This window comes from Leptidea sinapis, chromosome Z, assembly GCF_905404315.1.
Source record: "Leptidea sinapis chromosome Z, ilLepSina1.1, whole genome shotgun sequence".
In the NCBI taxonomy this organism is placed as follows: domain Eukaryota; kingdom Metazoa; phylum Arthropoda; class Insecta; order Lepidoptera; family Pieridae; genus Leptidea; species Leptidea sinapis.
The window spans coordinates 35,610,053-35,634,583 of NC_066312.1; the positions used below are offsets into that span (position 1 = coordinate 35,610,053).

The 24,531-nt window shown below is 36.9% G+C and overlaps 1 protein-coding gene across 1 annotated transcript in view; it reads right to left on the reverse strand.

Moving 5' to 3' along the window:
• Window positions 1-4,050: 4,050 nt before the first annotated feature.
• The window catches only part of LOC126978262 (unconventional myosin-XV), a 41,714-nt gene continuing 21,233 nt past the window's right edge, over window positions 4,051-24,531 (reverse strand). Inside the window, exons 3-11 of the mRNA XM_050827003.1 lie at window positions 15,021-15,279; window positions 14,237-14,391; window positions 13,782-13,920; window positions 12,534-12,662; window positions 11,207-11,431; window positions 10,440-10,718; window positions 8,790-8,993; window positions 8,068-8,224; window positions 4,051-6,510 (exon numbers count right to left, since the gene is read on the reverse strand). Coding sequence (XP_050682960.1) covers window positions 6,494-6,510; window positions 8,068-8,224; window positions 8,790-8,993; window positions 10,440-10,718; window positions 11,207-11,431; window positions 12,534-12,662; window positions 13,782-13,920; window positions 14,237-14,391; window positions 15,021-15,279 — 1,564 coding nt within the window. The 3' untranslated portion in view covers window positions 4,051-6,493. The remainder of the gene's footprint in view (window positions 6,511-8,067; window positions 8,225-8,789; window positions 8,994-10,439; window positions 10,719-11,206; window positions 11,432-12,533; window positions 12,663-13,781; window positions 13,921-14,236; window positions 14,392-15,020; window positions 15,280-24,531) is intronic.

Below are 24,531 nucleotides of genomic sequence, written 5' to 3' on the forward strand. Positions count from 1 at the left end.
AATTTACAATGAAACTGGTAGATCGAATTGCCGTAACACCTCGATCTGTTTAAATATTAATAATCGCGTTATAAATTCGGAAATAGAAATCGCAAATGAATTTGATAAATACTTCTCCGAAATCCCGATTGTCACGACCAAAGACCTTAACTCTTCGCCAAAAGCAGCATATGATATGCTTAAATTACACGTACCAGTATCTTCCACTGATTTGAAATTTAAGTATGTTACAGGTAGCGATATAATAAAAATCTTCAAATTAATAAACCTAAAAAATACAAAAGACCTATGGGGCCATTCGACTAATATTGTAAAATACATACTTGACATTATAGCACCTGAATTAGCAATAATATTTAATGAATGCATAGATGAGGGTGTGTTCCCTGACCTCATGAAATACAGCAAAGTTATACCTTTGTTTAAATCGGGCAGTTCTTTTGACCCTGCTAATTTCAGAGCTGCCTGTTTTTAGTAAAATTTTTGAAAAACTTTTGCTTCAACAGCTACAAATGCATTTTTGTAAATTAATGAACAAAAATCAGTTTGGTTTCACTAGGGGCTTATCAACAATTAATGCGGGTACTAGACTCATTGAGCACATCTTTGACGCCTAGGAAGAGTTACAGGATGCACTGGGCATTTTTTATGATTTGTCAAAAGCATTTGACTGCGTCCACCATGAAACTTTACTCCTAAAATGGAGTGAAAAATAGAGCCCTAAATCTGTTAAAATCATATTTAAGCGAAAGAGTTCAGATAGTCGATGTAAATGGCAAACGGTCTTCGGGTAAACCTGTGGGAATAGGTGTTCCACAGGGTTCTATTCTCGGTCCTTTCTTGTTTCTTATATATATTAACGATCTACCGTTTGTGGTAGATGATAGCCATGAGATTGTATTGTTTGCTGATGATACTTCACTTCACTAAAGTGAAGCGACGTGCGGATATTGATGACGAGGTAAGCAATGCACTCTCAAAGATAGTGCGTTGGTTTGAGACAAATAATCTGCACTTAAACAGTAAAAAAACAAAGTGTTTACGGTTACACCAAACACAGCGGAGGTACAAACCAACGTACTTATAAATGACCAGAGATTGGAACTTGTGGACACTACGGTCTTCTTGGGTATCACGTTAGATAAAAAGCTTCGGTGGGGTCCACATATTACCCATCTAGCAGATAGACTCAGCTCTGCGGCATATGCAGTTAGAAAGATTAGAGAGTACACGAATGTTGCGACCGCTAGATTAGTGTACTTTAGTTATTTTCACAGCATCATGACGTACGGTATATTACTATGGGGTCATGCTGCTGACATTGACATAGTGTTTGCACTGCAAAAGAGAGCTGTTCGTGCTATATATCAGCTTGGTTATAGACAGTCTCTCAAAGAAAAATTTAAAGAAATAAATATTATGACTGTTCATTGTAAGTACATTTATGAAAATTTAATATATGTTTACAAAAATCGTCACCTTTTTGCTCTTAATAGTGATTTTCATTATTATAATACTAGAAATAAGGGATTGCTTGTAACTAATTTTAGTAGGCGTCATAAGATACATAATAGCTTTAAGGATAAATGTATACACTTACAATAAAGTCCCAGCCACTGTTCAGGCATTATCTATAAATAAATTTAAATGTTTTATAAAAAAATGGCTCTGTCGTAAATCTTATTACTCCACTGCTGAATATCTAAATGATCGGACAGCCTGGGACTAGATTGTGATTATTTTATAGCGAAAGAAATGACTGTACAATATTGTATATTTTTATTGAAAAGAGCGCAAAAAAAAGAATGCTGGGAGAGTGTCTTGCGCCGCTTCTTCTCTCTCAGAGCGCCATTTGTTTCCGAAGCGTAGATACTACTGTATCTAGTAGTATAAGACATGACATCAAAAAGAATTCTAAAGGAATCAATTATGAGAAAATAAATGCCTTTTATGCCTTTTTATCCCAGTATCAGCTCGATTCATTAGACCGCGTGCAACGCAGAGCAGTTCGAATTGTCGGGGACCTAGTGCTCTGTGAACGGCCGGTTCACTTGGCGATGCGTAGAGACATCGCTTCATTGTGTGTCTTCTACCGTATTTATCATGCGGATTGTTCCGAAGAACTGTTTCACCTGATTGCTGCCGCCGAATTCCACCTTCGCACGACACGCCACAAGTTATAGGTTATAGGATATAATCCCCACCATCTGGATGTGTGGCAGTCCTCCATAGTGCGGTTTTCAAGGAGACTTCGTCCACATACTACAAAGATGTGGAATGAACTTCCTTATGCGGTGTTTCCACGACGAAACGACATGGGTACCTTCAAAAAAAGCGCGTACACCTTCCTTAAAGGCCGGAAACGCTCCTGTGATTCCTCTGGTGTTGCAAGAGAATGTGGGCAGCGATGATCACTTAACACCAGGTGACCCGTACTATCGTTTGTCCTCCTTTTACATAAAAAAAAAGTTTTCTGTCGGAACTGTACGTCAGGTAGCTCTGACACCGCGGTGTTTTTCCGTCGTCGTCCAGAGACGAGTTGGAGGCAAAAAGGGTGTACATAAGATCAGCTTTCTCTTTTGCCATATATGGCCGGGTGTCGTTTCTGTTTTGAGCTTGTCTCTTTTGAACTCTTTTGTCGTTGCAGCTTTCGACGACGTACAGAACTTGCGAGTTGCAGTCGGTTAATTTGAATGCTGCTCGCCGGTTTTAACGAGGCACGGGCGATTTAACGTTCCAAGAGGGGCGTAGACAGAGACCTGGTAGCTATCGGAATATGTAGTCAGCAGAAGATCCAATAAGGACGTGGCGGAAGCGGCTATCCACATCTGGGAGCCGCGTGGGCGGCTTTAAAAGAAAAAAAAAAGGCTGGAAAAGAGGCCCGGAGAGGATACCTGAAGTTTGTTTAGATGGCACGCCAGTGCGAGTTGTAGGGTCCTTTAAATACCTGGGGCACATACTTACCGATGATTTGAAAGACGACCGGGACATGGAGCGGGAAAGACGAGCCCTATCGGTACGGTGCAACATGGTCGCGCGGAGGTTCGCCAAATGTAATGATCAGGTTAAACTTACTCTGTTTACAACCTTTTGTCAAAATTTTTACACCTGTCAACTTTGGTCATCAAATAACAGAAAATCATATAGCACACTCAGAATACAGTACAATAACGCTTTTCGAATATTAATGATAAAACTTCCCTATTGTAGCGCATCGGGCATGTTCGCCGAGGCAGGAGTTGCCGATTTTTTTGCGATAATGCGTCTCCGCATCGAGTCGTTCTGGAGTCGTCTGCGCGGTGCTCAGAATCGTATCCTTCGAACCATCGGTGATTGCCCGGATAGTCATTTCTTCAGGCATTGGTTGTCTGTGTACCACAGCGAGAACCAAAAATGACCGTATGTAATTTTATTATTTTTAATTGTACACTTTTGTTTTATATTTTATATCTTATGTTTTAAACTTCACTTATATTTTTATCTTATTTGTAATTTTATTTTGTAATATGGACTTGCTCTGAAATAAATGAATTATTATTATTATTTACCAATTGAGGCAGCCCATACGCTAATGCACAATTATGCACAGATCGGCCTGCGTAGTAGTTAGTCTGTAGTGCGCGACCCAAGCTTTAACGATTTCAGCGGAGGGGATCTGAGCAAGCACGTCGTCAATTGAAACATAATTTAATAAATTGTCTATTTACTACGGCCTTACTTCACGCGAGGCTCGTGCGCCGCGCTCGGGCGCCCCATTTGCTTACCAAAAAAATTTTTTTCCGTCGTGCTTTAGCTGAAGTCCGATTTTATTTTTATTTTACCAGGTCATGCTTAATTTCAATTCCATTATATGACTTAACCTTTCACAGCTTGTGATGTGAATTCATTCAACACAATGAATGTGTCACCTGCCACGTATGTTTATCAGCAACTATGATGATCCAGGTTTATAATTTATTTTACATAATCATGTGTATACCGTTACATGGTCGCATACAACAATTAGGGTTTGACATTTTACTTTCCTTAACAGATTAAATAAAAGATATATTTAAAATCATATTCTTTATTATCTACAATATATTATCGTGTATATTTTATAAATGTACATCAGCTCTATTATGATAACACGTGACTCTGACTCAGCGGTCATTATATATCATTTATATGTCAATTATAACATCAATTCATTGTTAATATTTATCCTAAATACATACTTCGGACATTACTATGATATACTATGAGCACAGTACGCAATACACTGTAAACATTTTTAAATTGTTATAAAGGCATAATATTATTATTAAACACTAGCTGACCTGGTAAACGTTGTTTTGCCATATAAATTATATATGTAAACCTTCCTTGAGCTTCAACGAATCTATTACAAAAGATTTCATTGAGATCGGTGGAATAGTTTAGGAGTTATTAGGGAATATACAAATATACATTCTCTTTTATATAGATAGATAGATAGATAAATAAAAATTTAAATAATAAAAAATTGGTAAGAAAATATATTGTAGAAAAATTTAAAAAGTAAGGTGTTCGAAAAGAACATAATTCAAATTGATAGACGGACTTTGAGTAAGAGAAGATATTTATCTATAATATTCTGAACTATGTATTAATTTAACTCGTGTGTATTAAGAGAATGTGTTGAGAGAATGTTAAAAAAATCTTATTTGGTCAAACAAAATTGTATATATTATAGAAACACTCAACATTAGAACCTGGGATGAATCAAGCACTGGACACAAAAACCAAGAAGAATGTATGGAATCATGATTGACCATTCTCCAGTTAAGGGAGGAGAATTGTCAAATAAACACAGCAGTGTTTCAAGCTCACTGTCATTAATTGACAAGTATATTAACAGTGACATATGAATGAATGAATGAATGATAGATATTATAATCCAATCAAATCACTCACGCAGCATTAATGATGCTGAGTACTTTTCAAAATGACGTATTATATTTTGGTTACATAATACAATTTCATTTATTTATTTTACGTAAAAATAGCTACTATTGAAATTGTATTTACAAGTAAAGACACATTTTTTTGACTATTCGCTTTTATTTTTACAAAAAAAAACAGCGTATTTCTTCATTTTTGGGGTTTACTTCGAGATTTCGCGTCATACTGAAAACGCCATGTTGCTTTCTGAGGCTATTAGACTCAAAATGGCCCTCGTAACGCGTCCAGTGGTTAATTCATAAATTAATTCAGAAAACCGTCCAGTATGTACTGGATGGTTTTATTTATGTAGATAGTAAGATATTGCGCACTGTACTTCTTACGTTCTACTTAACTCATATAAAGTACAACAGTTGACGCCCCCTCTCCTCCTTAAGTTATGTTAGTTGCAAAGTTATTACGTAGCTCGTGACGCTCCACTTAACAAATAATTTACATTAACCGTTTGTGGTTGTTTTAAAAGATGAAATATAAAATAAAAAAGAAATTAAAAACAATTGTTTGTTTACTCGATACTAATATTCCAAAAAAAGGTCATAATGAAGAACAACATCAAATATTGAGTTACATTGGTTTACAAATACACGTTTTTAAATCGTAGTGGTCGGCGACCTTAATGGAACGTCACTACAGTATCATAGCGGCGATGTTATGACGTCACGCGGGCATTTCAAGCCCTATGAAATATTTGAATGATTATCGTAACTTCAAAACGAAACACTTGATGTGATCGAAACAAAAATATTTTAGGTAAATTCAAGCTATATGTACGATCATTAAGACTCAAGCGATTTATCGTATTAAGTGAAAAATACAAATAGTTTGAAAAAACTAAAGAACACGCTTTGAAATTTAAAATTAACATAAAATCCTGCTTTATTGACGATAGATGAAAAAAAATTATATCAATTTATAAGAAAAATATTATGCAAATTGAAAAATAGAATAATTTTACCAAATTAATGTATCGTCATCGGTCCTCAATAAATCTACTAAATTTGATCGAAATCTGGCAATTTTAGTGGGTCATAATCGCGCCCAAATGAGTCGGTTACAAATAAAACATACATACAGGTGAAGCTAATAAAAAGTGTGTAAAAAAATTTCGATTAAGAAGTAAGTTGGTTTACATTATTCGTAGAAATGAATCTACCGGACTTGTGAACTTTGTTTTAATTAAACTTCATTCGTGTATCCATCAACTCACCTATCTATATCTATCTATAATCGACTTTTAAACTATTGAAAATGTTGTTGTGACATGATTTACTCAAAACAAAATAGATAATAGATTACTAGTGGAATGTACGTATTATATACAATTATATATTTTTGGTTACACTATAACAGTACAATACATATAAATTATCTTAAAGTATGACTAAAATGAATATGGAATACATAATATGAGGATACAACAAAATATAAATAGCCGTCAGATTGACTCTGTACGAGTCGTTCAGATCTGTTGGACGAGTGACGGTGACTCGCTCTGTGGTTCAACTCTCGCCTACTGACTGTTGAACTCTGAAACAAAATCAACTGTCAATAACGAACGTTTTAGCATGTTGTGCCTTTATAAACAATTGTTAAGTATATTATTTACTACAACTAAGTTTTTTTTATGACAATAAGGGACGAGATGAGCAGGACGTTCAGCTGATGGTTGATACGCCCTGCCCATTACAATGCAATGCCGCTCAGGATTCTTGAAAATTCCAAAGGAATTGCACACCAGTGCACGTTTCCAGAGTTCTCAAATTGTTCTTTAACCTGTGTACGAGCCACAGTTACCTGCCAGATGCTACGATGATCACAGTGGTTGGGCCTATAATCAATAATAGGACTGGTGATGCGGCAAACGAGTCCAATTATAGGACTATTTCTCTTGCTACAATAATCGCGAAGGTACTGGACAGCTTGCTTGACAGGAAGCGCAGTTTGTTTCAGATCGGAACTATCTAATGAGAGCGCTATTATGTGTCTGAAGTAAAGTGTTAGTTTCTACACCGATAGGAATACGCAGGTATACGTGTGCTTCTTGGACTTGTTTAAAGCTTTTGACCTAGTCTCATATGACGTATGGCACAAGTCAAGTTAAGTCCTGAACTACAGTCATTGTTGGAGTACTGGTACGGTAAACAATTCAATGTTGTCAGGTGGGCTGACCGATATAGTGACCCATACAGAGTAGGTTGTGGCGTGAAGCAGGGAGGACTGACGTCGCCGAGGCTGTTCAATTTATATGTAAACCAGCTAATCGAGAGACTCAGTAGAGCAGGTGTCGGATTCTCGATAGATGGTGTCAGCATGAACAATATAAGCTATGCAGATGACATGGTTCTATTCAGTCCATCGATTGGTGGTCTTAGTGAGTTGCTGCGCCTATGTGAAGAATGTGGTGAGGAACACGGAATCATTTAAAACTAGAAATACAGTTAGTTTCTTCTTTTCGGGGGGCGGAACAAAACAGTCACATCTCAACACACGCTCCTACTACTCTACATCTGTGCGGAGCCTCCCTGGAACAAGTATCTAAGTCCAGGTTACTTGGACACGTAGTGACCGAACGTCTCGATGACGACACTGACATCGAACGGGAGCGTAGTGCGCTGTCGGTTCACGGTGTACTTTGCAGGTTAAATTAACTCTGTTCAGAGCACACAGTGCAGTGCAGTCTATGGACTAACTACGCGCACAGTACAACAAGTGTTGGGGAAGCCGCGGCGCTGCAGCGTGTCAGTAATGTTTGCGTGGACGATTTCTATGCGATTACACGCAAATACGCTGCGTCCATGATGAGTGGACTTGCGCGTAGCACTAACGCCCTCCTCAGCACATTGGTATTTCGACTAGATAGTTATTTTTGGACAAAATGGAACGAGGCTCATGTAAGCACTAGGGATGCAAGTAGTTTTAAAACGTAGACTTTGCGGTAGTAAACAACATAGGTTTGAGTGAATATTGTAACTAACAAATTATGTACTATTTAAATGGGTAGTACCTACAGTATCCCTGAAATAAATGATTTTATTATTATATTATAATTGTAAATTGTCAAGCACAGCCCACAATGTAACCGACCGGGCGCGTCGTGGCGCCGCTCCCTCTGCAGCGCGATGTACTGTCGGATGAGGCGAGCGATCTCGTGCGCCTGCTCCGCCTGCAGCCGGCTGACGCGCTGCTGCAGCAGGGACCCGCACTTCACGTCCAGGAACAGGGTTCCATCTTCAGAACGCACCTGCCGATATTACTTGTAATGTACTGCGACTGTTAACACTTTACATCGCACGTCTCGAGATGACGAGCACAACGTCGCTCAATCATACTCATTTCGTACTGATTGCAAGGACTACCCGACTATCACTATTAAAAAAACGAACTGCAGATCGAGGCTGCGTTATGTAAGACGCTGATCGTTACTGGTCATCACATTATTTTGTTTCGACTAATATTTATCCAATTCAGTGCATATAATATATTAAACATAAAACAAATAACATAGTAAGCAAACTTTTAAAAAACTTTATGAACTTTATGAATGATGCGGGACTCAAACTCCCGACCTCTTGGTTTTACGTCCGAGCGCTCTTTTCATATGAGCTAGCGGAGCAACAACATGCGTACTCGAACGATTGGCTTAGGCTTTTCCAACTGAGCCAAGCGGTCGAACGGAACCCGAGAGGTCGCGGGTTCGAGTCCCGCATCGTTCGTAAAATTTAGTTACAAATTAAATTTATATAATGAATCCCAGAAGTGAGGGTTTTCACTTTTAAGAATAACAAATAGTGTAGTGAGTGAGTTACCTTCCTGGTGGATATGAGGTCTGCGTGCGGCCAGTGCGTGTCCGTCTCGTGCGTGTGCGGGTGCAGCAGATGCACGCCCCGCCGGTTGAGAGCCAGCACGTACTCGCGCCACTCACCCGCGCCCGCGCCCGCGCCCGCTCCCGCCTCCGACACGCGCCGCACCGCGAAGAACGACGACCCGAACAGCGGCCACCGGGACAGCACCTGTCCTCACGTTCACACATCCGTTACTACCAAATTATATATGCTGTGCCCACCACCCGCATACTAACGATCACACAAATTCAATTCAGCGATATTTCATCATCATCAATCATCTACGACGATAAGTTTCTATTAATCGGAGATTTTAACATTTCTGATGGTAACGTAGGCCGAGTCCAACATATCTAAAAATCCAAAGTATTTTAGGAAGGCAGGTGAAATAATTTGCGACTACTTTAATGAGAACTTCCACCCAATATTTGTTGAGGTACTATTATGTATAGAACGTCATTGAGGTACGCTTAAAATTTTCTTATATTTCACCTGTATGGGACTCATTGTCGATATTAATTTTATCTATATCATGTATCAAATTTTATTTGTGTATATCATGTATATTATATCCATGTATTTATATCTTAAAGACTGTATGTTCCCTGAAAATAAATAAATAAAATAAAATAAAAATAAATTAATATATAAAGCTTACGATGTCACCAGTAAAAAAATAACATATTCAATCGTTTGTCATCTGCCATTTATCTGTTATTAACTGTTTGACAATATGTTTTCAACATTGTTTAAGCCATAGGCCTTGAATATACTAGCGTATCATCATGAGCCGGAAGACATCCACTACTGGACAAAGGCCTCCGTCAAAGATTTCCACGACGATAGGTCCTGCGCTGCCCCCATCCAACGTATTTCGGCGATCTTGACCAGATCGTCAGTTCATCATGTGGGGAGCTTACCAACACTGCGTCTTTCGGTACGTGGTCGCCATTCGAGGACTTTATTGCCCCAACTGTCCGTCGAACTACGTGCCGTGCCCCCTGCCACTTCAGTGCCTCGCAATCATTTGAGCGGTGGCGTTGGTTCTCCTACGCATCTCCTCATATCTGATTCGATCTCGCAAGGTCACTCTGAGCGTAGCCCTCTCCATTGCCCTCTGAGCGACTAGTTATACATTAGTATTCAACCCAATAATGCGTGACCTATTTTAAAATGTTCCCTCTGGCACATTTTATTTGTCTATGCGCTAGGATATGGTTTAAATGTGATCCGTTTCATTTTCTATTTTCTTCTCTATGTAAAGATTCGCAATCCAAAATTTACACTAACTCGATAACATTCTCTTGAAGAATGCTTCACTTTGTATGTTTACAGATTGAGTGAGACTCTTCGAGTTCAATATTTTTCAGATAACATAATCTAATAATTAAATAAATTCTATTCAAGTGCCTTACCTTCTAGTATTTATTTTATATTAGTAATAAGGTATAGGAAAATTATTAAGTATAGAAAGTGAAGTACAATCAATCATTCTGTTTTTAATGATATCTTTAGAAATTAAATAGTATTATATTATACACAAATTTAATTGGTTTTTATATTGTTTGTATTTTTTACGAATTTTAACTTCACACAAGTAAAACGAGCACTGACCTGTAGAACCTTGGACTTGGCAGCTTGTGGAGACAACGTTCTGGCATTAGGCCACTCGGCTGCGACCCACGACGCCCATTTGTTTGGTCTGGGTTCACGCAGTGCCAGCAGCGGTTTTGGAAGCAAGAACTTTAAGTCACGAGGGTGGGGCGGTTCGGGCAGACCAGCGGCGCGGTGCAGTAGCGCCGCTACGGTCGCCGCGTCTCGTAGCACTGGGGCTGCGGGCGCTCCACCTCCTGGGAGCACCAGCAGGAGACCTTCCAGATAGTCTGGAGCCACCTGTAACGATGGACAAAGTTACCTTGTTGAAGTAAAACTTATTTAGGTGCGACTACGGGGTAACTGGTGGACATTGCAGCGGAAGTCGAATACGGCAAGATAGCGTCACGTTTTTGTACCATCCGTATTTTGGTTTCTTCGTCCAATATTAGGACAGGCAAAGGGTTTCAGCCTATACAGCCAATGGTGAAATGGCGGAATCCTAGGAACATTTTACTGTATTATCAATAAATAAGAATAAAAGAGAAAATCAAGAACTCTATATCATTCTTTGTAAAATAAATAAAGTTTTACTTGTAAAAATTATATAATTGAAAAGATGTTTTATTCTAGGTAGAGAATGAAATGGAAACTTTGCTCAAAAGATGAAATTATTTAGTAAGCAAAAAAAATGTTACAATGCTCCTAGGTCTTCAGCAATACGTGAGTGCTTAGTTGGTAAGACGGCTTTAATGAATGTATATAACTATATTGTATCGCTGGTATACCTGGTTGAAGAGCACCTCGGTGTAGAGCGGCGCGGCGTCGGGGCGCAGCGGGTGGTGCCACACGGAGCGACAGAAGATGAGGTAGAAGGGGTGGTGCGCGCGCTGCAGTTCCGTGCTCACATCCAGCACGTACTCGTCGGCCGCCAGCGGCATGGTAAGCGCGTCGCCCGCCACGATGCAGTACAGGGAGAACTCCGCGCGCTCCGCAGAGCTGCGAACGCCGATCTGTGTGCGAACAACATTACGACGGATACCTCGTGAGAGCCACCTCTAGCAGACATAAAAGCTTCAAATTTAGAATACAATTAGTTTTTAGGATACTAGATAAGATCCAGTTTTCTAGATACGGCAACTGCATAAATAACTTTGTAATCCAATATATAATAATACGAGATTACATATTGTATCGAGAGATCATTCAATAATAGTTGACATACCTCAGGCATCTTTGAATAGATTTGTAAATACATGTCATGAATGAATGTGAATGCAAAGTTTTAAATGATAAAGAATAAGTACATGATATTATATATGTAGATTATCAAACTTGATGAGAGATATGGTGTATGTACTTGCCTTTGTCGTTTGTCCAAAAGAATGTCTGGGAGTGGATAAACAAGCAGTTATTAAACGGAGTAATTCAAAATTAATATAAACTTCACATAGGATTATGATAAAGGAAAATAGAACGACCTAAGTCGGTACCACAACCATTTTATGCCATAAAGCATGTGCAAATAATATTGTATTTTCGTTACAAAGGGCGCCGTAGTTACAGTAAATTACTAGACTAATAAAACAGATTTTTTTTAAATAGAAATAGTAATTTAAATTAATAGCCTCTAATTATTAATCGGTTAACATTTGGTTCCCTGGAAAAAGTTGCTGATAAAGATAGATAGACATAACTTAGAAAAACACGTCGCTTTCGTAAAAAAAATTAATTCGGTTTCTAAAGACGCACCTTTTGAAGTATTACTTCCAAATGTCTGTGTAATCAGACTATAATAGAGATATATTATTTTTTGAGTTATTCTTATTTCGATGTATGTCGATTGTGTTCTTATTGTTAACGTAAAAAGTTTCCTTGTAACAAAATAATAACGGCCTAACAAATAAACTTAGTATAAAGTTAAACCTGAGAGTAAATCAAGAATATGCAAAATGTTGAATATAACGCTGACAACACTGTCAATACAATGATAACTTTGAAGTTTGAACGTTATACGTCCGAATAAAACAATGATAAGTAACATATTGTTGATATATAAGAGTATTAGTGTAGTGGTTGTAGTGGTTGTAGTACTGTGTTGTAGTGTTGACTGACCAGGTCGCAGAGCTCGTCGACGATGTCCTGCACGACGGTGGCACAGCGCGTGTTCACGACGCGCTCGGCGCCGCCCGGCAGCCGGTACAGCTGACGCCGCGCAGAGCGTCCCGCGGACACCGCCGTCACCTGCGTCACGGACACGGACCATTGCTAACATAACCATCCGCACCAAACTACTTTCTCATCGTTGGTTAAAAAAATTGTTTATGTACTGTATATATATATCATTCACCCAAATAAACCAATTTTCCATAACATCATTTCAGAACATCTGTAAGTAATCTAATAACCGCGAGCTAACGTAGGCCTACACCTACTTCTTCCACAAGCCGCCGTAGTCATCGGGACTAAGTTTGATTAAAATTTTGTTTTCAAAATGTATAACTTCTATTTGAAAATTTGATGATTTCAATTACTTACTTTAATTTTTAGAAATATTTTTTATACGACTACGTAGCTTTTACCATCATTTATAGTCGCCACTGTGGCGCCACATTTTTTATTTTGTAGGAACCATTTACTGCACTTAAGCAAAAAAGAGTTTCTGATAAATATGAAGCTTTCCAGGGAATAATATTATATTTCGCAGTCATTTATAACAAATGTTGTCAGAATTTTAATTATATTTTTAAATCTTAATCAAATTTAGTTAAACAATTTGTTATGAGAGTTTGAGTGAGAGTTCATAAATTTTGGTTACAATATTAAATTGTATAATTAATCCCAGAAATAAGGAATATCACTTAAAAAATAACAAATTGTTAACATAATTTGTAAATTATAATGCTATAGTAAAATATAATCAAATCGAATAACAGGGTATTGTAAGTAGTGAAGCATGAAGCGAACACATGTTTCATTACAAATTAATTACAGAATTAAAAACAGTAATAATAAAAGCAACTTGTAATGTAATTAATAATGGAACTGGTTGATCGAGTTGCCATAACACCTCTACAAAGTTATACCTTTGTTTAAATCGGAGGGTTCTTTTGACCCTGCTCATTTCAGGCTTATTTTAGTGCTTTTTTATAAATTGTTGAAAAAAAAATCAATTTGGTTTCACTAGGGGCGTATCAACAATTAATACAGGTACTAAACTCATTGAACATATCTTCCACGCATGGGAGGAGTCACAGGATACATTGGACATTTTTTGTGATTTGTCCAAAGCATTTGACTGCGTCCACCATGAAATTTTACTCCTAAAACTAAAAAGTACAGCCCTAAATCTGCTCGCCCTACCTCCTCGATACTGGGCACGTTCTTCCGTCCTCCGCAGCGGATGGTCTTGCGGAAATTGGCGAGACAGACGGCTGCCGTCCCCTGGCACGGTCGCCGGCGGTCTGCCGCCGCTGCTGACAGGTACTCCACCAGGAACGGTCTATGAAAAACATCTTGTTGCTATGAACTATATCCTTAGATCATTTGTAGACTGTGACGGCTATCAAAAGGTCGAAAAAATTTGAGGTTGACATTTAACCTCTATTTTGAGCAATGCACGCACTTATACAGAGTGACAGTGATGAATCGTGATTGTAAGACGTAGCTTGTCTCGCACACTAAAGTGATAAACTTGACCTGTTTTCAACGGCTGTGTAGTAGCAAGAGGCTCTATCTACGTGTTTAAATTATCTAGAGCTATTCATTATATATTAATAAAATATAAAATCTGTATTAGTTGAACAGCGCAATCGCACCTGAGTGTGTCTGAGCAAGTGAAGTAGGCCGCCAGTATAGACATGAGTCTCCAGGCTCGCTGGCAAGAGTCCGGTGTGGAAGAGCGGTTGGAGGTGGTCTGCTTCATCAGCTGACAATAAACTTCATCACGCAGTTCCAATACGGAGTGACAATGCTGAAAATGTTTAGTTGAAGTTTTAGATTTTATCAATCATGAACGGTACTGATGATGGGACATGAAAAATTTTCATTTGATGGTAAGGGCTTTTTTTAAAAACCCATTTATCTGACCGGCTTCGTTTGTTTCAATTTGAAATAGCCCACTTGCTACAATTTAAAATAGCCCACTTGTTTAAATTTAAAATAGCCCACTTGTTTAAATTTGAAATAGCCCACTTGTTTCAATTTGAAATAGCCCACTTGCTTCAATTTAAAATAGCCCACTTGTTTCAATTTGAAATAGCCCACTTGTTTCAATTTGAAATAGCCCACTTGCTTCAATTTAAAATAGCCCACTTGTTTCAATTTGAAATAGCCCACTTGTTTCAATTTGAAATAGCCCACTTGTTTCAATTTGAAATAGTCCACTTGCGCATTGGGCGACGCATAGAGAACAATAGAGAACAAGAGAGTCTCTTGGCAAAGATTACAGATAGTCAGCCTGTCAAGTGAATACACTTGTGTAATGTCGTATAAACATGGAAGCACCGCGCATGTTAGTTTACTACATAGTTTGGTTGTATTTCCAATGCTTTTTCAGTGTAAGCGAGGGTTTGGTGCACCGGGTACAACCGGGTCACTCACCATGAGCACGGTGTAGACACACTTGACCTCGGTGAGGTCGGCGTGCGCGGCGCGCTCGGCGGGCGGCAGGTCCCCGCAGTAGGCGCGCACGCACGTGAAGCACTCGAGCGCGGGCGCGTGCAGCGCGGCGGGCAGGCGCAGCAGAGGCGCGCGCAGCGGGCCCGCCTGCCACTTCACCACGTCCGTCTGCGCCTTCCACGTCCACTCGTTGCGCTTCGCTTTGCTCTTCAGCGACGAGTCCGCCTTCAGCACTTCCAGTCTGAAACGTTTATCGTTTCGTCAATATCGTTTATTTACACCAATGCTTTAAAACCTCTATTGAAGATTCTGAAACAGTTAGCTTATTGCCAACATTAAAAGACCCAATGTTCTAATAACCATTAATTCATCCAAACGAGTGTTGTAATGTTGTACTGAATTTCATAACAACACCCCTATGTTTTTTTTCGATCCCTTCATGCGCAAAGAGTTTCAACAGACAGCCACATTCTTATTGCTCGATGCGTGGAATCTGCATGAATTTCAAAAAAAGAACATTTTCGTTTACGCGCGTTCCACACTACCAGAACGCCGCGCGCCGTAATAAAAAAGTAGATTATTCGAATCCCCGCCATTTTTCTTCGATATTTTTATTGTTTTGTTTACAAAAAATGAGCGATTCATTTTAAACGCTGAATATTCAAGTGAATTTTAAATATTGCACTATACAAAATGTAAATTACTACTAAAATAAATAATTGATTCAATTATACTTAATTTATTTGTATATAATCAGTAATGAATGATATTAGTACTACTAGGACTAGTGTTTTAATGTTAGCAGTAAGCTAACTGTTCCAGAATCTTTTAGAGGATTCATATTCTGTGTAGATAAATTCTTGTATGCAACTGTTGATAATTAAGTATTAAAACACTCATGTGATACTATTATAACACTCGGCTTTGCCTCGTGTGATAAATCCACATTCGTGTTTTAATACCCCTTATTACACAACAATTGAATTTGAATCATAAACTTACAATATACTAGCGTATAGACGAACAAGGCGAAGAGACAAAAGAATATCTCTAACGGATATTATGAGAGTAGAAAAGGAAAGCGAATCTATTGTTACTGCAATCGATTTTGAGTCAGACGCGCTTGGCTTTAGTCCGTCACGGGTTACTCAAACATATTATGTCAGTCTTGTACGTATTCAATACATGAGGCTTTGTTTAAGGTACTATGATCACTTGCAACTATTCGTTCATTTTGCCTCTTCTCTAACTTCTCCAATTTATTTGGTTTTATAATTAAATCCTAACAAAGTAAAAACAGTACATCAAATATTTTATTAAGAATACTTGTTGTGTGTTCACAAGAGGTGGGGCGTGTTCACAATATAATATTATCACTAGAGACCGGATTATATGCTACAAAAAATGCCCAAAATATGCATGCGAAAAATAAAAAGTCATATTTTTATTTTATTTTATAAAGGCTTGTACTGACAATCGTATTTGTGAAAGAAACTATTACAAGATATACCTACTTAGGTAACAATGAAATTTAAGATTTACCTTTAAAAATATGTAAGTACTACTAACTAATGTTCTGTGGACAAATTGTGTCTACGATCGCATAGTAAATTTTTGTAAGCGGAAAAGGAGCGGTCTACGTCTATTGAGGCTATTGGGAAGAATTTATATTTGGGTGCAATGTTTGGGCTTACTGTGCCGGGCAAAATTTCACCCATCCCGTTGATGAAACTATCAATTTCGCACAAGGGTTCAAACCCTGGGTTGTTGCTCAATATGTTTTTAAACTTTTCTTTGAGTTTACTCGGGAATGACTCTGGCAACGAGGAGTTCATAAGACGAATTTTCTTCATAAGCTGGATAGATTCATTCAACTGCAATCCTTGAGTTTCGAGCGTTTTTATACTCGTAGGTATGTAGGCAAAATAAGTGCTAATAAGAGCGAGGTTTTTTTTAAACGATATATGAACTACCGATGAAAAGGTACTAAATATGCAAAGGCAAATGCAATATGCATTTGCATATAATCCGGTCTCTAATTATCACACTACATTTAGGCAGTATTGTTGCAGGTTGCTGCTATAGAGTAGCGACATCTATTTTTTAATATAGACAGGAAAAAGTTGTCGCCATAAGTAACTAGTGATCTCATGTACCTACAAACCCAACTAATGTAACTTATAACTCTATAGATACCCACAGACATTTTAACAAAACACGATTATCGTCATACATTTCTCAATAGTTAATTGTATTTTGTAGAATAATTGCAAAATTGGTAGTATACGTACGTGCGCCGCAGGAATTAATAAAATAAAGAATCAAACATGCATATCTATAACAATATTTAATTTAAACTTTAAGGTTAGTTATAGATAATAAATTAAACTCGAACAATTAAAAAAGGTGATTCGGGTTATAAAAAGCACACTATATTTTTATTTGGATCGGTTCTATTTTTTTGACAGCTGCTGCTAATGTTCCGTCTTATTGTTTTTAGTCTATGGCTTGCAGGAAATGTAAGTGTTTATTTGAATGGCCACACGCGCAAGTTGAGCGTTATCTCTGAAATGATAACTTTCGCTTTTATATAAATAATAATGTGTGATGTTAAAAAGTGTACAATAATAAGAGTGTACGATGTGTGTTTTGGAATATCATTAAGAAAACATACTCGAATGTAACTGTTGGTGAAAGGAGCAGCCGAGCCACGCTGATGACCATTGACTTAAAATATACTAGCTGCCTAGCGTATAGAACACCTGACAGCCCTATAATATGAACAATTTTATTAATTAAAATAATAAGGACTAATGCCAAGTGTTGCTGAACTCTGAACTCAAAATCGGTTACAGTAACAGTAAATTCAGTTATCTTTTCTATCTTGCTGTATCTCCTTTAGAGATGTTCTTCTCCCTCACACACACTTTGTCTATGCGCTAGTTTATTGTAAGTTATTAGTTCAGTATCATCGTGTATGTACTCATCTGATAGATTAATTGCGAAATTGGCTCGGTACCAATGTGTATTGATAAGGCGCGATGATCTGGCCGATTCGGAACGAAAACAAAACAAAATAAATAGGGAATGTGCATATACATATATATATATAAAACAGCATTATTGAATTTCTGAAAAATGCATATTACTAGTCAGATACCGAAGAGATGATATTGAAAATGTGTATTATTACACTATTTTGACAGCGACGCTAATAATTATCAAATTCTGAGAAGTAATGACACACAGACTGATGACAGATGACAAACTTAAGAAATGTCATCAATTATATCAAATTAATATTTATTATATTTTTATGATTCGATTAGAAATTCGCTCTTGTTCAATACATAGTTCGCTGTTCGCTGTTCGCTAAATCAACATCTATGTATTACTTACATATTTGTTGAAATAATTATTGGTCGGTCTGAGCCACAGGCAAATTATCAAGCTCTTTTTCATGTGTTTGCAGTTCCGTTAAAATGTCGATATTATATTTAGAAATCGTCAACATTCGGTTATTATGTTTCTTATACAGACAGTGGCTTTTTTAATTGTACCATAAAAAATTTGAAAAAATAACCTAATGTTGTAAAGCAGTTTAAATTGGAAAAAAGATTGAGCAACATTTTGAACGTTAAAGACGTAAGACAAAAAGAATTTAAACACTACGTTCAGGACGTAACTGACGTAAGATATTCCGTGTGTGACAGTTTGATCCTTGTCAGAGACAACATCAATTAAGCTGTAATAATACAGGAAGTTCTTGTATCAAAATCATTAAAGATCTTGGTTAGAATTATTGATTTTTAAAAAGTCCATTCATTTGCTTTTCGTTTTATCAAAATCAGGCACGAGTAGAGTTAACCGGACGTTCTCCAAAATTTTGAAGTTGCCATAATTAGAAAATTATACGAATCAATTTAAAATTTCGAAATAAGTTTTCCCACACAACAATCATAACCGATTGGTTAAAATCAAAACAAATTAATTGTGTGACATTAATATTATAAATTATAATCAATATGAAAGCACACACATAACTCACACGTATTACGTGGCGGGGCGCCGCGGCCTTATTAATTACTTTATACTTATCACAGCAATATTATGACGTTTGGAAAGTTGTCATCGGCTGAGAACACAAGTGTCATCGTGAGTTATATATTATTAATTATGGAATGGTATGGTGCTCGTGTATGCACGCAACAAGTTACACTTCTTTGGCGTCATTATCATTACCAGCGTCTTCCGGCTGCTGGACAAAGGCCTCCCCTCATCCCCACGACGATCGGTCCTGCGCTACCTTCATCCAACGTATTCCATGCGATCTTGACGTGACGTGAAATCGTCCTACTATTTTACGTTTGTAGAAATAATAATATTGTAATAAACAAGGTATGAAATACAAATAATTAAAATATTATTATTCTGCATAATTTAGTTAATTTAAAGTGAAATATTATTGATACAAATGGTTGATTGATAACGATTATTGATCACATCAAAAATTAACTCTGATAATTTTTCACTGAAGCGCCAAAAGAAGTATAACTTGTATAATGGCCGGTGAGAGCCTCGATTTTGACTGTTTACTTTGAATTGTTTGAATTTAAAAGTATCGTATCAAATCTTACTTTATAAGAAACCCTATATGTTTGACTCTTTATATAAATAGGTATAAATTAAGTGCTTTCAATCGTTATTACAGTAAATTGTTTTAATTCAAATAATCTTATATATGTATAATAACAACAGAGCTCGAGAACTATAACATACAAGAAATTCCCTGGAAACTATTTTAAAACGAAAACTATAATACAAGTATGTGAGGTTATATATATTAATATAAATATATATATAAATTAATAATAATCTTTACATCAAATATACGAATCGTATTCAACATTTGAAGTATTTTAAATATCAAATATTTCTTTAAAACAAAAAAAATACTGTAGATGAATATAAATTATCGAAGAATACTTTTAGTAAGAAGAACATATTCCCTACTGGCGTTAGTACCTAAATAATAATAGTTTTTACAAGTATTTTTATGTCTACTGCCATTATTACAAAGCCAATAGAAAGTAGATACAATTGTCGGATGTGATGAGGAAAGGAAACACATTATAAGCTCATAACTAATTAGCTTCTTTGTTCAGGTACGTTCGAACAACGTACGTAGCGTGATAACTTGTCGTTCATTGTTATTACACGTAAAGGAATTTATTTCCGATTTAACTCATTTTGTCTCAGACATTCTCGGTGCTGTTACGAAAAATTAATTAAAGCATGGCTTACACACGTGTTTTGTTAAACAGCGACCTACCAAACATCAGACGTCGTTGTCTGAAATGGAGTTTATCTATTACTTTTTTTTTATTACAAAACAGTATTTATCTTGTATTTAACTAAAATAAAATAACGTAAAGCACAACATAAATTGAAGTGTACATGAACAATAAAAGGAACGGAAGCTGTCATCTATCTATCATATATATATATCATAATATAAACTAAATCTTCCATATGAATATGACCTATCCGTTACACACACTCTCGACAAGCTTATATAAATTAAATGAGAATTAGTGAGGATAAGAGCAGCAGTAGACGGTCACTTGGTGGAAAGTGACACGCCTTGTCCGATTACAATGTAGTGCCGCGCAGGATTCTTGATTGAACTCAAAATATTTCAAGGTGATGCAACATAAATACTAGAATGCCACCACTTACTTAAGCATGAACAAAAGTAAGCAAATCATGATATAATACACTCAAAAGATACACTAGTATCCTAAGTGCACCAACTTGAACAAATAATTTTAAAGAAAAAAATAACAATTATGTTCGCGAAAAATTACCTTAGTTACTCCAAGCAGCAAGACGTATATTTTAGTATTTAATATATAGACGGCCACACGCCAATGCAACAAGCAAAGACATTTTAAAGCGAACATGACGAGGGCCGCCATAGAAGCTGTTATTACCTACAGAGTACATTGATGATAATAATGGCGGTTAGAGACAGATTTGTACCTTGGATAGTGTGCTGACGCTGTGACCCCAACCCAAGGGTTAGTGTGGTACCTGGTCACGCGGCCGTACGTAAATAGCGTACTTACACTTTGCAGAGACTTTACTTAGTTGCGTGTAAGCTTAGCATAATCTTTGAAATCGTTTTTATATTCATTTGACAGGTGAAATAATACTGACCTTAATAAGACAACCCAGCGTAAAAGTCAAGTTTGCGTTTTATCACACTCAGCTAAGTTTTACGTAAGTAAAGTCTGAGCAAAGTCTAAGTACGATCTATAGATTTTTATTATGCTGTTGTACTGGTGAGGTACCCACTATCAATTACGTTAGTGTCCATTTAGGCACTTGTAGGGAAGGGGAAACATATGAAATATGTCCAATAAATATCTGTGTATATATAAGAGCTAACTGTGTCAGTAATTTTCAGATTTCACCAAGCCAGTCACTGCCGCTACGGCCACCGCGACACAGCCACAACTTATTATTTAAGACCGCTTTACACAATCGTCAGCCGTGTTCAATATCCTACTACTAAGATATATTTACACTAACAAGCGACAGACGAACGTTACGTCACCTTCATTGTACACAAGGATGTCCCCAGGATTTCAAAAAGGTTTAAACAACTTATCAGAACCTTAAATGTCTGTCTTGTTCTGTTATGTGTGGTGATGGTAAATCATTTCGAGTTTCGTTAGTGACCCTGTCTTTAATAAGATAGGGGACCCAGGTTCGAATCCCGGTAAGGGCAAACGTTGAATGATAAATATGAATGTTTTTCAAAGTGTAACAAGTCTGTAAATCAGTAAGTCTCAGATAATGTGAGCATTTAGTTGTTCTATAAACGATAACCCGCCATTACCATAAAGACACAATTTATTGAATCAGCCGTTATTGTGCGGAAATACATAATTATACAATCTACAACGTTGTGATTTTAATTGTGCGTAAACTCCGCATAGTTTTGTTTTAAATTAATTCGACACGTGTTTCACATCTAAACTTGACTCGCCAAATTCTGGCACGATCATAACACATATCACAACATTTGAACAGAGAAACAAGTAGATAAGTGAATGTAATTTACTTGTTACTTCCGATATTTCTTCGTAAGTCTAGAATATTTTCATTTTCAGAAACAGTAACATTTCGAGCTGTTTCTTTTGGAATCCTTTCTGAATTGTTACTCCTTGGAACTGAGGTATCGATATATATGTTTAGGCACTATTTAATTTTGTAAATAGTATTACATAGTACATGCAATTCCTAATATTATGCATAATTTGGGACTGTATAATTTATATAAAATTGTGTCAATTAGGTATTATTATGTTATAATACTTTTTTTTTAATATTTAAAATCGGTAAAAAGGTTTAAAATTCAGATTTAGATATTTTTGTCACGATTGATCAATTTAAGTCTTTCATTCGTAACAATTATAAATGCACTAAACTTTCATCACACTTTACTAATCTAAGCTATCAATACCCTACAGTCTACAGAAAGCTCGTAACAATTAACAAAACCTATTATTTTAATTACCAACTCATATCATATTCTGCGGTTAAATTAAAATAATTATAGTTTGGCTTTAACAATTTCGCACGTGCCCTGCGGTTGCGTGTGAGTTTCTAATTCTTGTTTTTCATTTATCGAAGAAATTATATAATTGACCAAATTACATCTAATCTCTTTTATTCTCATAGTATGTAAATAAAGTTTAAAATCACATTCAGTTTAAATGTGGTAACGTAGGTATACCTAATAAATACTTGGATATATTTTGTCGAAAAACATAGATGTGTTAAAAGTCATGTAAGTTATATTGTAACATTTGTTTAAAAAATATTCCACTAAAAGCCGACAAACCTGACATGGCCTGCCAGGTTTGTCGGCTCGTCAGTTAGGGTTGTAAACTTTTTCTGGTAGAAGAGTAGTAGTAGTAGTAAGTATTTCAGAGAGGATAATTATATATGCACAGAAACACTCCAGCTATATAGCTTCATCTTCCTATTTTTTCTTTAAGTAAAAAGAGTATTTTAGAATAGTCTATTAATGTTATCGATTATAAATAACACCTGAAAAGATGAGAATGAAATGGAGCAGAATACAAAGTCCATGGTTGCTCTTGTTAGTAATTTTCGCAATATGGCAACTACTGAAATGATATATTTAGCAGTAAGTAGATAAATAATAATACTGACACACTCTTACATAAATTATCTTGCCCCAAACTAGACAGCCTGTACTATGGCTGCAAGACAACGATATATTGAATACAATAAACATACTTAAACATACATAAATACATATAAACATCCATGACTCGGAAACAAACATTCATATTCATCATATAAATGATTACACCGACCGGGATTCGACCCCGGGACCTCTATAGCTCAGTAAGCAGGATCACTAACCACCGGGCTCTAGGGGTTGTCAATAAGTATCTAAGTATTAATTCAATTAGGTATTCACAAACTGCTGATTGGCCGTACGGGATTCAAATCTCAGTATCTGTTTTTAGAACCGAATTGAACTGAACAGAGAGAAAACACAAAATAATTTCAAAAATTATATCATGGTTGTAAATGAAACAATCCTTCTTACAAGAACTGATTGACTTCGTCTTCCTCATCAGCACCACACAGACTATCACTGGACATAATATTATCGTCGAAAGTGTCGTGCGCCATCGCGCCGCTGTATCGACCACTCACTCGACCGTCACATCGATATATCCAGCGCGCCACTCGACGGCCCCGGCGCGCGCGGCTGACTGATCGCGTGCTACAGCCTTCGAGCCGCGGGCTCGCTGCCCGTGGATCGAGTATTTCGCATGAGCAGCGAAAGTGGCCGTACGCAATTTCGGAATTACTTAGCATTTCATTTGAACCGGTAAATCTTTCTTTATGCCACTAAACACGGTTTACGTTACACAGTGGCGTATCGAAGACGCACAGACGGAGCAATCGCTTCGGACAAACTATCGCTAATATTACAGTGGCGCTGACTGCAGAAATTGTGTCTCACTTGATCGTAATTGAGACTATAATATAAGCACTAATGTTATAAGTAATGAGTGTGCTTGTAAGGGGAAGAAACTATCGACCAAAAAGAAGAATCACTCATGTGTAGTTTAATATATATGCACGCACACATTCGTCCATCAATTCGGCACAAAAAGTAACATATTTTACATGATATTTGACAGGAGGAGGCCAGTACTCGGAAATCTATTTTTCTGATCAAAAGAAGCAAGAATCGACTACCCTTATTGAATTCTTGGGTTAAAAACCGTGGTGACTTTTCTCAAGGAAAACTGGATTAACGCGATTAAGGGCTTTTCCAGAGTGAAGTTTCATTTAAATGTCTACCTATAGTCATACTATTTTTCGCTTAGGTAGATTAAGTCACTCACACAATCCAAAAGCGGGTTATTAAAAGAAA